At 31.7% G+C, this 16864-nt stretch overlaps 1 protein-coding gene across 1 annotated transcript; it reads left to right on the top strand.

Annotated features, from left to right (window-relative positions):
* LOC146957458 (ABC transporter B family member 21-like) lies at positions 1–7095 on the top strand. Its single transcript, XM_085736662.1, has 13 exons — positions 1–151; positions 855–1219; positions 1332–1386; positions 1475–1650; positions 1757–1978; positions 2330–2568; positions 2666–3191; positions 3453–3726; positions 3870–4738; positions 4980–5246; positions 5369–5632; positions 5889–6182; positions 6527–7095. Exons 2-13 carry the CDS (start codon positions 890–892, stop codon positions 6881–6883), a joined length of 3873 nt encoding a protein of 1290 aa, XP_085592788.1. The 5' UTR covers positions 1–151; positions 855–889; the 3' UTR covers positions 6884–7095.
* The last annotated feature ends 9769 nt before the right edge of the window (positions 7096–16864 follow it).

Here is a 16864-nt window from a genome sequence, read left to right as displayed (position 1 = left end):
AAACTGAGATCTCGTATTCTAGTTTGTACCCTTTTTTTCTCTCAACCCATCACTTAAAATCTCTAATGATATCAGCAACTTTTATCATTCTCTAAATTGACATAATATTCCTCAATCAACACCTTCCTTCTTTCTGTGTCTCTTCAAACAGGTATGTTCTTATTCATGAATATTGAATCATGATCGTTTTCATATATGTATTTTTTTTTTTTTAATCTCTTACGGAATCAAGTTCTACAAAGTTGATATAATTTTATCAAATTTTTATCTTCTTTACTTTACATATAGTTTCAAAATTCAAACATTAATGTTTTTCAAGAAATGCAACATTTTTCTACTTTCACTTTACTACATATTCTTCTTTCTTTCTTTCTTTCTTTCTTTAAGAGACAAAAAAAAAAACATGTTTCTAAGCCTAACTTTCTTGTTTTAGATCAGCTGATTCAAGCGTGTATTTTCGTGTTCAAATTTATTTGCTATAGTTTTTAATATGTTCACATTTGTAGCTGTTTTTTGGATAAATCCATGTTCATAAGATGCTTGTGAACGAATCTTAGTTTGAAAACACTTAATAAGAACACGTTGCAGTTTAGTTTTAGTAGTTATCAAATCCACTTTTTTGTTCCTTCACATTTCTAAGCCCCCAAGTTTCATTCACATTTATTGAAGAAACGTTTGGTCCATCTTTGAAAATGACACCTCTATCCTTTAACTTTGATTAGCTTTAAAACCAGTTCTCTTTTTCATTTCAAATTTAGTTTTATCCAATAAAAGAATATAAATACTTTGTATTTGGACTATTTATATTGTGTGTGATTCTTTTGAGTTTGCTAAATAATTTTATTTTTCAATAGTTGAAGACTTAGAAGTTAGAAGACATTGATTTGAGATGGGTAAGGTGAATGGTGTTGATGAAATAGAGAATAATCATGATGAAGCAACAACGTCAGAGAAGAATTCAACAGAAACAACAAGTACAAATGTTGTTGTTACAAACGGCGAAAAGGACAAAACAAAAGAAAAACAAGAGACAGTACCATTTCACAAATTGTTCACTTTTGCAGATTCCACTGACATTTTATTAATGATTGTTGGTACTATCGGTGCTATTGGAAACGGTTTGGGATTACCTCTTATGACATTATTGTTCGGTCAAATGATTGATAGTTTTGGTAGTAACCAAAATAACACCACCGATGTTGTTGAAGAAGTGTCCAAGGTATCATAAATACCATGCCACAATAATTAATCAATATGATTTTTCTTTAGTATTATAAATCCTTGTTTAGTGTTACTAATATTCTTTTACATGATGGTAACATTGATTACAGGTTTCTTTGAAATTCGTATATTTGGCAGTAGGATCTGGGGTGGCAGCATTTCTCCGTAAGTATAGTATTTTGTAATTTGAGATTTTTTTAGATATATGAAGAAAAGACACTAAACTTGTGAGAAATTGTTTTTGTATTTTCAGAGGTGAGTTGTTGGATGGTCACAGGAGAAAGACAAGCTGCAAGAATAAGAGGACTGTATTTGAAAACAATATTAAGACAAGATGTTACTTTCTTTGATAAAGAAACAAACACAGGAGAAGTTGTTGGGAGAATGTCTGGTGATACTGTTCTTATTCAAGATGCCATGGGTGAGAAGGTATGAAAATTTAGTGTTGAATGTAAATTAGTAAGATTTTGGAGTAAAAGGTTGGTTTGAATTTAATTTACTTAATGAAGGTTTAATTTTGTGTTTGAAAAAACAGGTTGGGAAGTTTCTGCAGCTAATAGCAACATTTATTGGGGGTTTTGTGATAGCATTTACAAAAGGGTGGCTTCTTACTGTTGTGATGATGTCAACACTTCCACTTCTTGTTGTGTCAGGTGCTGCCATGGCTGTTATCATAGGTAGAATGGCTTCTAAAGGTCAAACTGCTTATGCAAAAGCTGCACATGTTGTTGAACAGACCATTGGCTCAATAAGAACGGTATGCTGTTAGAAATAAGTCTTTTAAATTCTATAACTTCTTGGTGTGTGTTTGGTTCTGCGGTGATAAATTGATTCAGTAAAATTAAATATGGCTAAAAGTTGGTTGAATGTAAAATTATTTATATTTGGATACATTCATGTTGATAATAAATTCGAGGTTAAAAATTAATTGTAGACGTAAAAACTGCAAATTCTAGCTTAAAGTTAGAATCAATTATGGAATCAAAATTAATTATATTCAATAACATCCAAACATGCACTTAGTTGAATGCTTTTCTTCTTGCTGCTTATGTGTGGCAGTGCTATGATACCATATATTTTAATTTGTGTCTTGTGAATATATTTTCAGGTTGCATCCTTTACCGGTGAAAAGCAAGCAGTATCTAGTTATAGCAAATTTCTTGTAGATGCTTACAAGTCAGGAGTTTTTGAAGGTACTATAGCTGGAGCAGGACTAGGCACAGTTATGTTTGTTATTTTCTGTGGTTATGCTTTGGCCGTATGGTTTGGTGCAAAGATGATCATGGAAAAAGGATATAACGGTGGCACCGTGATTAATGTGATTATCGCTGTGTTAACTGCTTCCATGTATGTAAAAATTATTTTTACGCATATCCATCCCAATAAAGTTTGAAAGTTCATTATTTAGATTAAAAAAATATCTTATGGATATGTGTATTTTTAGGTCTCTAGGCCAGGCATCACCGAGTATGAGTGCTTTTGCGGCGGGTCAGGCGGCGGCTTACAAAATGTTTGAAACAATTAAGAGAAAGCCAGAGATAGATGCTTATGATCCAAATGGAAAAGTATTAGAGGATATTCAAGGTGAAATAGAGTTGAAGGAAGTTTATTTCAGTTATCCCGCAAGACCTGAAGAGCTGATATTCAATGGATTCTCTCTTCATATATCAAGCGGAACAACCGCGGCATTGGTTGGACAAAGTGGAAGTGGAAAGTCCACAGTTATTAGTTTGGTAGAAAGATTCTATGATCCACAGGCGGGTGAAGTACTTATCGATGGAATTAACATGAAAGAACTCCAGCTTAGGTGGATCAGAGGGAAAATTGGTCTTGTCAGCCAGGAGCCAGTGTTATTTGCATCCAGCATTAAGGATAACATTGCATACGGTAAAGATGGAGCAACAATTGAAGAAATAAGATCTGCATCTGAACTTGCAAACGCCGCCAAATTCATTGATAAACTTCCACAGGTAAATTGATTCTAACCAACCTCTGGTACCATATTACTAAAATAACTCATTTATTGATAACTTGATCATACTGACCAGTAATGAATGCAAAAGAGTCTATTTTTACATGATTCCAAATGAAAATGAAGAAGATAACAAGGATAACTAGCCTAATTAACTATTAATTAATTTTATCTCTAATAAAAGTAGTACTGTACTTCAATTTCAAAGTCAATGCCATTTGATATTTTTGGATGCATAATCTTGAACTTTTGAATACAGGGATTGGACACAATGGTTGGTGACCATGGAACTCAACTGTCTGGTGGACAGAAGCAGCGCATTGCGATTGCAAGAGCAATCCTTAAGAATCCAAGAATTCTACTTCTAGATGAAGCTACAAGTGCACTTGATGCAGAATCTGAAAGGGTGGTGCAAGAGGCTCTGGATAGAATCATGGTCAACAGAACCACAGTTGTCGTCGCACATCGCTTAAGCACAGTGAGGAATGCTGACATGATTGCTGTAATCCATCGAGGGAAAATGGTTGAGAAAGGTACCACAAATATTCAAATAATGTTTTCATGCATAACTAGTATAGCAAGTTTTTACATCTAATATGCAAAGAGTTGTATTCAAATTACAAAAACCTTGTTTATATATGTTCTTATTTGATAACTTTATTTGTACGTTGATCAGGAACACACTCTGAATTACTGAAGGATCCTGAAGGAGCTTATTCACAACTCATACGGTTACAAGAAGTAAACAAGGAATCAGAAGAAACTACAGACCATCACGGTAAGAGAGAACTTTCTGCAGAGTCCTTTAGACAGTCGAGTCAAAGGAAGTCGCTACAAAGATCTATCAGTAGGGGATCATCTCTAGGGAATAGTAGTCGCCATTCATTTTCGGTTTCGTTCGGTTTACCAACGGGAGTTAATGTCACCGATCCTGACCTTGAAAAAGTTCCAACCAAAGAAAAAGAACAAGAAGTTCCGCTGAGACGCCTTGCTTCCCTTAACAAGCCAGAGATTCCCGTTCTTCTTATTGGAAGTTTAGCTGCCATAGCTAACGGTGTCATACTTCCAATATTTGGCGTTTTGATCTCCAGTGTCATCAAAACATTTTATGAACCGTTTGATGAGATGAAGAAGGACTCCAAGTTTTGGGCGATAATGTTTATGCTCCTTGGGCTTGCATCATTGGTGGTGATTCCAGCACGAGGTTACTTTTTCTCTGTGGCTGGATGCAAGTTAATCCAACGGATCAGGCTACTATGTTTTGAGAAGGTGGTGAATATGGAGGTTGGTTGGTTCGATGAGCCGGAAAACTCGAGCGGCGCAGTTGGTGCAAGGCTCTCGGCAGATGCTGCTTCCGTACGTGCCCTTGTTGGCGATGCACTTGGATTGTTGGTTCAGAATTTGGCATCTGCATTGGCTGGTTTGATTATTGCTTTCATTGCGAGCTGGCAGCTGGCGCTTATTATTCTTGTGTTGATTCCTCTGATTGGATTAAATAGATATGTTCAAATGAAATTCATGAAGGGATTCAGCGGAGACGCAAAGGTAAGTTACTTTTATGACATTATTTGTAATTAGTAACTGCAAGGTTTAGATTATTATGAGAGAAATTCTCAATGTAGTAATTAGGGATGAGAGTAGGTCAGGTTAGGCTTTGTGAGGTCCGTACCTAATTTACTTCCAAAAATTTAGGCACAAATCTGACCTATTACTTGTCATTGGCCAATTTTTAAGGTCTGGTCTAGCTTATGTTACAACTGTAGTAATGTGATTTGAATTGGTGCAGATGATGTACGAGGAGGCTAGTCAAGTTGCGAATGATGCAGTTGGAAGCATAAGAACTGTGGCTTCTTTCTGTGCAGAAGATAAGGTTATGGAACTATATAGGAAGAAATGTGAAGGTCCCATGAAAACAGGAATAAGGCAAGGGATAATCAGTGGATCAGGATTCGGTGTTTCATTTTTCTTATTGTTTAGTGTCTATGCGACCAGTTTCTACGCAGGAGCTAGACTTGTCAAAGCTGGGAATACAACTTTTTCAGACGTTTTCCGGGTACTAAATCTTTCCTACCAGTAACATTCATTATGATCAACTTTTGTGAAAAGGTGCAAGAATATTACTTTATAATCAAATCGAGTCTCTTAGAAATGTATATTTTTTTCTGTGTTTTGTAGGTTTTCTTCGCGTTAACTATGGCAGCTATTGGTATTTCTCAGTCAAGTTCCTTTGCTCCCGACTCCAGTAAAGCAAAGTCAGCTACTGCTTCTATATTTGGAATGATTGATAAGAAGTCAAAGATTGATCCAAGTGAAGAGTCTGGTACCACTCTAGATAGCGTTAAAGGCGAAATTGAGCTTCGTCATATAAGTTTTAAGTATCCATCTCGGCCTGATATTCAGATTTTCCGAGACCTCAACTTGACTATCCATTCTGGCAAGGTAAGCGCTTGTTTACTTTCTAACAATATTTTGCAATTTTCAATGTCAATATTTACTTTGTATGTTCTTGCTGGAATGTAATTTGGCTCACATTTTCGAAAATATTAAAAAAAATGTTGACATTTTTCAAAAATTTTAGAAATATTGAATCAGTTTTATATTTTCAAATACTTTCATAATGTTTCTTATATCGGTGTAAATGAAAATGTATGTAGCAAGCAACTAACGGTTACACTGTCAAAATTGTTTGTTACAGACAGTAGCACTTGTTGGTGAAAGTGGAAGTGGGAAATCAACGGTGATTGCTTTGTTGCAAAGATTTTATGATCCTGATTCAGGTGAAATCACACTTGATGGAATAGAAATTCGTCAGTTAAAGCTCAAGTGGTTAAGGCAACAAATGGGTCTTGTGAGCCAAGAACCAGTCTTATTCAATGACACTATTCGTGCCAATATTGCTTATGGAAAAGGTGGCAATGCAACTGAGGCAGAAATCATTGCTGCTGCTGAATTGGCTAATGCTCATAGGTTCATCAGTGGCTTACAACAGGTACAAAAATAACTTGCTAAAAACACCGTCAAACTTTTTCTCCGTCTTTCTTTGAGTGAATTACCTAGTGGTTAGACTAAATTGGTTGATGAGTTTCAGTTCAGTCGAATAAGAAGAATCGAGTTAGAATATTTTTTAAAACAATTATTAGTTAGACTTTAAATACTTTCTAACTAGAACCTCGTACCCTAAAAAACGGACGAGTAAGACATAAAAAAATAAAAAAAAAACTATTATGTGCTACAATTTTATGGACTAATCTATGTTTATTTAGTTTTTTCTTAATTGTATTTATGTCTTGTTGACATTGTGTAATTTTGGGTGGAATGTTTTGACTTTAACAGGGTTATGATACAATAGTGGGAGAGAGGGGAACTCAACTATCAGGTGGGCAGAAACAAAGGGTAGCAATTGCACGAGCAATAATAAAAAGTCCAAAGATTTTGCTACTTGATGAGGCAACAAGTGCATTAGATGCAGAATCAGAGAGAGTTGTTCAAGATGCATTAGACAAAGTGATGGTAAATAGGACCACTGTGGTTGTGGCACATCGTTTGTCTACAATTAAAAATGCAGATGTTATTGCTGTTGTCAAGAATGGTGTTATAGTGGAAAAAGGAAGGCATGAAACACTTATTAACGTTAAAGATGGATTTTATGCTTCCTTAGTCCAACTTCATACTAGTGCTAAAACAGTATAAGCTTTTACCACTTTGTAGCAATCCCATATTCTTCCCCTCTTTTTTTGTTACTTTTTTTTAACTAACTAATTTAGAGAAATTCAACTGAAGAATAGATCAATATACATATTTTTTGTTTACCTTTTCTTGTAAAAAAATTTATTCAAGTTATCATCAATGTAATATTCAATGTATGAATAAGAGTTAATTTCGTAGAGGTTTTTGATCGGAAATCTGGAAAATTAGTTGATTGATTAATGTTTATATGAGATATCTTTTGTTTAAATTACATATACAAATGCATTTATATATTAATTCAAATAATTTAATAATTAATTATTACTTTTTAAACTATCTCGATTTTTTCAATCATAAATTATTATTTTTAGGGGAATCATAAATTATTTATACTAAAAGTTAGTTCAATAAATAAATAATAAATCCTCTCAAAAAATGGATTGCAACACCACTCAAAAACTAATGTCGCACATGTCGAAAAAAGGAAGAAGGATAGTGTATCTTTCTAACTTTCCTCCATAAATTGGAAATTTTTTTTTATTTGCCCTAGTTGAAACCAAAAAATCAAAAAATGCCCTAGTTGAAACAAAAATACCAAAACTGCCCTACTTTTTCAGAGTTGACTGGTATGACAAAAAAAAAAAAAACACAATGCATTTAATTATTTCTCAGGACTTTCTCAAAAATGTATTGAGAAATAATTAAATGTATTGTGTTTTTTTTTGTCAAAAATGTATTGTACTTTTAAATGTGTAATATTAATAAATAATAAATATTTTCCTTAAAAAAAATAATCATAAATATTTATTTCAATTATTTTTTTTAAAATTTATAAAACTAATTCTATTAAATTAATAGAAAAAATGAAAAAGTAAATAAATAAATATGTCACAAGTCCCACTTGTGACATATAATAAGGACAAAAAAATTGCAAAATTTGAGAGTTTGTAGGTCGCCATTGCCTCTTGTGACATAGGGGGTATGTCACAAGTTGGAATTGTGACATAGGTAGGTCGCAAGTCCAACTTGTGACATACCAGTCAACTCAAAAAAAGTAGGGCAGTTTTGGTATTTTTGTTTCAACTAGGGCATTTTTTGATTTTTTGGTTTCAACTAGGGCAGATAAAAAAAATTTCTCATAAATTGCGTCTTTGAAATTGAAATTTTTATATTGAAATATAGTGTTGACACAACACAAGCTACAGTGGCGGAGCCCTTCATGGCTGAGGTGGGCCACGGCCCACCCCCAAAATTTAAAAAATCAACGATTATAGGTCTATTTTACGAGATTTTATACAATTTTGTGTCGGTTTTAGGTTTCGGTTGATCCAAATTCCCGCAAAGTGATGTAGTGACCCACCCGAAAAATTTAAATAATTCAATTATAGATCTATTTTGCGAGCTTTTATACAATTTTATGTCGGTTTTAGATTTCGGTTGATCCAAATTCCCGCAAAGTGATGTAGTGGCCCACCCGAAAAATTTAAATAATTCAATTAGAGGTTTATTTTGCGAGACTTTAAACAATTTTTCAACTGTTAATTTTAATGGCCCACCCTATCTTTTTTTCCTAGCTCCGCCACTGACAAGCTAGCTACATAAGTAAAGTTAACTCGAAAGGTCGTATTTTATTTAAAAAGGAAAAAAAATACTAATTATGATAGGGGTTACGGTTACTTCTTATGCTTGGCCACAATAAATGTTAAATGTTATTTAGAAATGGATTTGACAAATAAAATCCCCGTTAGCTTTAGTTGGTAGGGATATTGCATATTATATGCAGGGATCAGGGTTCGAATTTCGGACACCCCACTTCTCTACAATTAAATTGTGTGAGTTTGAACCATTAAATTACTTGATAAAAAAAATGGATTTGACAAATACTCAGTTACTTATTGGCACATAAAAACAAATTAAATTAAATAATGTTAGTTGTTGAACAAAATCATACACCTTAGGTAGTAGCAATAATAAAAGTAAGAAAATGATAACGATGAAGAACAACAACTAATTAAGTAGAAAACGTCATGCATGACGAAGGTTAGGTATCTATGACTATACTATACTACTATCAATAAATAAAAAATTTGGTCAAGTATCAATATTCAATATTATTATTATAACCAGAAAGTGGAATTCAATGATCAATATTATAACTAGAAAGTGGAATTCAATAATCAATATTACTCCCTCCGGTCCTATTTATAAGAGAAACTTGAGTCAACAAAAATTGATGTATCTGGTTAAAAATTCAGTCAAGATACATCGAGTTTTGTTGACCTAACTTTTGCTTATAAATAGGACCGGAGGGAGTATACTGTAACCAGAAAGTGGAAAATAGTCAAAATACAAAGGTATCAAATCCAGATGTTAATGGGTAACTTGTGTCTCGATGCTTGCCGCTAAGTTAACATGATCATTGAAAGAAGATATATATATAAAAATGGATTATATTATAGTCTGGTAATAAAAAAAATGGATTATAATAATAGTAGCTCAATTTTTAAATATAAAAAACTTTTAAGATTTTTTTAAGACGATAATTTTTTATTGTTATGTTTTCCAAGATATTTCTAAATTTTATACTTAAATTTACTTAGCGTAACACTCCTTATACAAGCACTTTACTATATTCTTAAATTTTCAACCAACAATAAGTATAATAACATCAAAATATTTACTCATTTGTCCTTTATTATAACATAAAAAATGGTTTTTATAATATAAAAATTCTTTCAAAAAAATAAAAATGATTTTTATGATAACAAATAAGGTCGGTGGTAAGATTTTTTTTTAAGAAGCCTAAATATATTTATAGTAAGGTACTTCAAACTTGTATAAGGAGTGTTATGCTAGGAATTAAGAGTAAATTATATTAAGGAGTTTCAAACTCACACAAGAAGTGTTGGGTTAGGATTCAAGAGTCGTTACAAACAAAAACAAAATAACAAAATTCGTCGAAATCACTAGCTAGCAATCGATACAACATTTGAGTTAGGTAACAAGATTAAAGCATTAATGGGGTTTATCCACCAGTGATGAAAACCGAAAGCTAAATTTTTATTTTTTTACTGACCACAAAAAAAAATTATATTCCATAAACAACCGCCATTAATAAAAATTATATTCCAAACATCTAAGCCACTGATACCAACTGATTCTCCGATAAATTGAAAATTCGTCTAAACCTATCTCGCCAAACACCTCCTTTTACCCACTGGTCTAACTAAAACAACGAAAAAAATGGATTATAATAATAGTAGCTCAATTTTTAAATATAAAAAACTTTTAAGATTTTTTTAAGACGATAATTTTTTATTGTTATGTTTTCCAAGATATTTCTAAATTTTATACTTAAATTTACTTAGCGTAACACTCCTTATACAAGCACTTTACTATATTCTTAAATTTTCAACCAACAATAAGTATAATAACATCAAAATATTTACTCATTTGTCCTTTATTATTACATAAAAAATGGTTTTTATAATATAAAAATGATTTTTATGATGACAAATAAGGTCGGTGGTAAGATTTTTTTTAAGAAGCCTAAATAAATTTATAGTAAGGTACTTCAAACTTGTATAAGGAGTGTTATGCTATGAATTAAGAGTAAATTATATTAAGGAGTTTCAAACTCATACAAGAAGTGTTGGGTTAGGATTCAAGAGTCGTTACAAACAAAAACAAAGTAACAAAATTCGTCGAAATCGCTAGCTAGCAATCGATACAACATTTGAGTTAGGTAACAAGATTAAAGCATTAATAGGGTTTATCCACCAGTGATGAAAACCGAAAGCTAAATTTTTATTTTTTTACTGACCACAAAAAAAAAATTATATTCCATAAACAACCGCCATTAATAAAAATTATATTCCAAACATCTAAGCCACTGATACCAACTGATTCTCTGATAAATTGAAAATTCGTCTAAACCTATCTCGCCAAACACCTCCCTTTACCCATTGGTCTAACTAAAACAACGAAAATTAGCCCAAATCTTTAATATTAGAGCCTTCAAAGTAAATCTTATTATTTTAGGTAATTTCAAGAACGAAGGTTAATTTTAAGAAAAGTATGTTAGTACAAACATAGTGCAGATTAATCTTCACATTTGGATGCTGAAGATACTAAAAAAAAAGGGAAAAGTATAACAGGAAAGAAAATTAATAATTCATTTTTTTAAAAGGTAAACATTAGTAATCATTTTTTTTCCTTGTCCGGATTTAAATACCTCCAACTTTTATCCCTTAACTTAAATCCGTTGAGATACACAACTCATTCATTGATGATTCGTTAATATTGAATATTAACATACACCTTTCGGTCACTGTTATAAACAAAAGTTCATTTTTTAGATTTATTCAATAAATGATGTATATGGTATATATAATAAACCACATACATCATTAATTGAATGAATCTAAAAACTTGATTTTTGCTTGTAATAATGATCGAGATGTGTATACTAAAATGCATATTTTTAATTAAAACTAACATATAATTTAAGACAGAGGAGTGATGAATTGAATTCTAGAAGACAGTGACACCACTAAACCATGTGGAATCCAAACTAATTTACTCATAACTACTGCTAATTAGAAAACAAAAAGGAAATGCTAACTGGTGCCCCTAGGGCAGGATACTAAAAAGGGAAATTATATAGTAATTATTGCATTGAAAATTGTGTAATTAATCTATAAATAAGTCACCAAAATTTCCTTTTATGGTAAGAATTTCCTTTTTTTGTATGCTTAACCAGGGTCCCGGGGACACCGGTTAGCATACACAAAACAAAATTACACATAACTACTTGGAAAATAAAATGGGACCCCTCGTTTAATTAAAATCAAAACAGGACAAAACATGCTCAATTTCAAGTTCATTAAACCAAAAGTTTGGTCTATGGCCTAACATAAATAAATAAACATACATCAAATAGTGCTCTTTTTAATGAAACAATTAAATAAAGGCTTTTATTTTTTCTATTCTATCATCTATTCGCGCGTCCTATTTTTTTTATTTTAAAATACCCTCTTTTTGGATTTTAAAATCTGAAACAGATTGTTAGGTATTTTTGAATTGTAAAATCCGAATTAAAACGAACTACAATTTTTATGTTGTATTTGATATCAAAGGTCTTTACTGACCGATGTACATTCCTTGCTTAAATTGCAAACCAATTGCAGATACTCTATTAGCTAAACTAATTTTGACAGCATGATGAAGATCTTCTAGGAGAAGCGAGGTTCATAAACTGACCATAGATATATTGATTTTAACAACATAATTCAACAACATAAAACATGTAATAAAATAAACCATAATAGATCACAGATTAACTAAACTAATGTCTCCGTCTAGTGCGTTTAACGAGGATGGTGACATGTTGCAAAGAAGCACGGTCTGTCTGGGTGTGAGGTTGGTTTATCTGGGTGCAAGATTGACCATCAAAGTCTCTTTCTTCCTAGAAAGGAAACAAACCTAACCCCCCTCCCATATTTTTGTTTTGAACACCCAACCCCGCCCCAAATGGGGACGAGTCTCCCGGCCCCACCTCCACCCGCGAAAACTCTATTTTTTATAAAATATTTAAAAAATGCATATTTTTTCATTTTTTTTCATAATAACAAAAAAATAATTATATTAATAATTAAAGATCTAATAATTTTTTTTTCAAAAAGTAAAATAATTATAATAAATATGTTTCTAAAGAGTAATAATATATTAAAATAAGATGGTGCTTATAGAAATAAGATTATAAAATATAATAAAGTAAATTTCAAAAAGCGGGTGCAGGGCAGGTGTAAGCATCACCCACCCCCGGTCGCGCCCCTGTACTAAAAATTCAGATTTCCACCACATCCGCACCCAGTTAAATCAGCTTTTCCCCGTTAAATTCGGGAGCAGGGGTGGCCGGGTCTGGCGGGGGTGAGTTTTGTTGCCATGTCTATTCTCCCTCCTAATTACCATAGGTTTAACTTTAGGTATTTAATAGATTAGCATTAGGTTTGAATATTTTATGTAATAAGTTTTAAGTTTAAGCTTTATTTTATTGTCAATGTATTGATATATTAATAAAATGAGATTCTGTTTGTATCATTTTGTCCTTTTTATTTCGGATTATATAATCTGAAAAATCTAACAATTTGTTTCGGATTCTAAAATCCGAACAAAGAGTATTTTTAGAAGAAAAAATAGGGCGCACGAGAAACTGATAGGGTGGGAAAAGTAATAATGAATGTGGTATATATAATAGACCACATACATCATTAATTGAATGAACCTAAAAATTTGATTTTTGCTTATAATAATGATCGAATGATATATGCTAAAATGCATGTTTTTAATTAAAACGACATCTAATTTAAGATAGAGAAAGTAACGAATAATTGAATTTTAGAAGACATTGACACGACTAAACCATGTGGAATCCAAACTAATTTACTCATAACTACTACTAATTGTAAAACAAAATTACACATAAATACTTGGAAACAAAATGGGACCCCTCAATTAAAATCAAAACAGGACAAAACATGCTCAATTTCAAGTTCATTAAACTAAAAGTTTGGTCTATGGCCCAACAGAAATAAAGAAACTTACATCAAATAGTACTCCTTTTTAATGAAACAATTAAATAAATCTTGTAGTATACCTAAAGTTTAGGAAAATGTTAACACGTGTTTCACATGTTAGTATACAAAAGTAAAAATTATATATTTAAAATTGTCAATTTTGTTTTTAAAATTTGAAATAAAAAATTAATAAATATTTGATATTTATGGAATTCTTAACATGTATTATTAAAACAAATGTTAGCATGATCCTACGGTTTACTACTCATGTGCAGCAGAAAATCAAATAAACTTTTTTTTTTAAATGAAACAATTTAATGAAGCTGACTGAAGTGTGTAGAGTTCTTTTTTAGTGATGTTGTTGTGTTGTTTATATTATCTCTTATTCTTTTAATTATAACTTTTGTGTCTTTAAATATTCCAACTTTTTTATAGTAGTTTCTCTAAGATTCTGCTTTGACGTTTTCAGTGGCAAATCTTGACTAAAAATGTGGGGGGAGCCAAATAATTGTAACTTCTATATACAAGTTGTTTCATAAAATAAACAGAAATTGATATGTGTTTGTTGCAGTGGTTCTCAAGGCATAAAACTACCTCAAGATCAGTTCAGTGGTTCGACACGATCTCTTCAACCAAATCTCCTTCAGTTTCCACTGCGACACTAGTGAAATACCATACAATTTGTGACTACTGACTAATATAGTATAAATACAAAACCTGGGGGGAGCCATGGCTACCATGGACTCTTGAGAAGATCCGCCACTGGACGTTTTAGTCCTTCAGAAGTTTTCCATCATCCTTTTTGGTCACTATTTTTCAATCAAATCATGTGTATCATTCAATATTTTGAATGAGTTTTTGCATAAATGTTTAGAATATTATAAAAATTTCTCCAATTATTTTTTTAACAAAACTGATAATATGTTTTTTTTTCCTACAGAAAAATAACAAATAATAGTATGTAGTGTTCTATCCTTATTTTTAAAATTCCAAATTTTGTGGTAATTAAATATTATATTGGCTCTCATGTATAATATTTCAAAATGAGATAATTATTTTGTTTTGGATTGATGATAAATGATGAGTACACTATAGACTAAATCTGCCCAAGGTTTAACTCGGAATCAAAAGCCAAGTTCAGATTGCTGACTGTGAGAATTAATATCCTTCTTTCTGTTACTTGTATCAAGGGAACAAAGAAATCTATTTCCTCGAAATCCCTCCTATGTTTTTTTGCAGCCAAAGCAGGATTCATATATGCTCTGCCCCCAAACTTACCAAGAAGCAAACCTCAATATACAAACCATTTCATATGGCTAACAATGTGAAGAATGAAACAGAAGAAGCCAATCAAGATAACCAAAGAATTCCATATATTCTTAATAATCCCAATATAATGTTGATTTACTACTCTTTTAACACATATATTGCTCAGAACAGTACTTTAAGCGATTAAATAAAATCTTTTAACACATCTTGTTGATTTACCATTCTTAATACCCTCCTCTATTTTGCTTTGCCATCTTTGCAGTGAGTAACTATTAGAAGTGTGTGTGCTGAAAAACTATCACATTCCATGCAATTGTTCCTTACATAGAAGATGACAAATACATAATGGAGATCAAGATCGTGGAACTAAATTATCTGTGGCATTGTAAAAAGTTAAACCTCTGGGGAGAGTTGCTATGATCCTTCCCCCAAACTCATATGATGCCTGGGACTGGGAGTCTCTATTCTAATTACTCCCTCCGTTTCAAAATATAAGCAAAATTCACTTTTTAGGTTCATTCATTTAATGATGTATGTGGTCCATATTATTAACCACATACATCATTAAATGAATGAACCTAAAAAGTGAATTTTGCTTATATTTTGAAACGGAGGGAGTAATACGTAGATAGAGGTACACAACAAATTTATCGAGATAAAAGACTACTCCACGTGTAAAAAAAATACAGATGCACTCATATCATACAATATACTCCCTCCGTCCCTTAATGTAACCCCCCTTTGCATTTTTCACATTTCTTAAGAAAAGTTGTCAGTGTAATTAATGTGTCTGTTATGTGTATTAATATTACCAAATTGTCATTTGTTTGTATGTGTATTAAATTTGACTATTCATATTTCAAGACAAGTTAGAAGTATTAATTAGGGGTATGTTTAGGAAAAAAGTAATAAATGCATCTAGTAATTTGAAAAGGGGGTTACATTTAGGGACAAAAATAAAATCAAATGGGTGGTTACATTAAGGGACGGAGGGAGTAAATAGATATTTGTGGGGACAATTTAAGAAAAATACACCAAAGTGACATTATGATGAGATATCATTGGATGCAAATATAAGATATTTTTACACTCAATGCAAAGTCTATAAACTCCTATTGTTACAAAAGAAGAAAGAATCGAAGAGAAAAAATTGGAAAAAGATGGGAAGTTAAGGAATCCCACTATTAGATTTAGAAGAAAAAATGACACCAAAAGTATAAAACAATCAAGAAAAACTAAAGAGTTAAGTGTAATAAAGCTGCCCAATAAGTGTAATAAAGCTGCCCAATCCTTTAAAATATCAGTTAGCGAATCTCCAGATTACACCAAATATACTTCAAAAGTCAATATTATCCAAGTGAAAGAAGCATAAAATACACAATTTACCCTCTTTACTTCTATTAAAGATTCAAAATTAGCTTCAAGAGTTGGTCCAAGGACCTAGCACACACTCAGCATTCACAATATTGAATTAAGGTTTATAAAATAATCAATTTACTGGAAAAGCTAAGAACTATTAGAAATCCTAAATGGTTCCCTAAAAAAGACAATCTAACACTGAAAGAAGCAAAAAGATTAATAAGTAGTAAGACTGCAGCTCCAAAGAATTATAGGCACATAAAATTGAGGTAAAATTATGTAAATTGACCATAATCTATAACCAGGGTTACATTGATTGATAAAAGATACAGGAAAAGTAAAAACAAATAAGGCATCACTTTTTAAAATTCCAGGATAAATATTTTAGTAAGACTTTGGCGGAAAACACCGGCGAATGGCAAATAACATTCGTGATGAACCGTTTTCTGATATTAAGTCATTACCTAAACAATAAGACGCCAAAATGTCAAAACTCAAAAGTCAGCCAATAAACAATCAAAGGTTGAAAACGAGAAAGTACAAGCTTCACACACAGTAGCATGATGAAATATTCAACACAAAACCGACCAATTACTAGGCATTTTGTGAAACTTCTATCACAATATTATTCAATACTATACTATCAAATATCCTATGCCAATATCCTATGCCAATACTATATTGTGAAACTTCTATCACAATATTATTCAATACTATACTATCAAATATCCTATGCCAATATACTAAAAAAGCATACCCTTCTTCTGCATTGCAAGTA

This window comes from Medicago sativa, chromosome 1 (assembly GCF_051527215.1).
Source record: "Medicago sativa cultivar Bolivia chromosome 1, Bolivia_mono, whole genome shotgun sequence".
Classification (NCBI taxonomy): Eukaryota; Viridiplantae; Streptophyta; class Magnoliopsida; order Fabales; family Fabaceae; genus Medicago; species Medicago sativa.
Note: the sequence above shows the minus strand (reverse complement) of the source record. Positions and strands in the feature narration are given on the sequence as shown.

Excerpts from the sequence above, each read along its gene's own strand:
- LOC146957458 (XM_085736662.1), top strand. The coding sequence starts at position 890 with ATGGGTAAGGTGAATGGTGTTGATGAAATAGAGAATAATCATGATGAA. Across the intron at positions 1,387-1,474 it reads TGGGGTGGCAGCATTTCTCC|AGGTGAGTTGTTGGATGGTC; the intron begins GTAAGTATAGTA and ends TTGTATTTTCAG. Across the intron at positions 5,633-5,888 it reads TGACTATCCATTCTGGCAAG|ACAGTAGCACTTGTTGGTGA; the intron begins GTAAGCGCTTGT and ends TGTTTGTTACAG.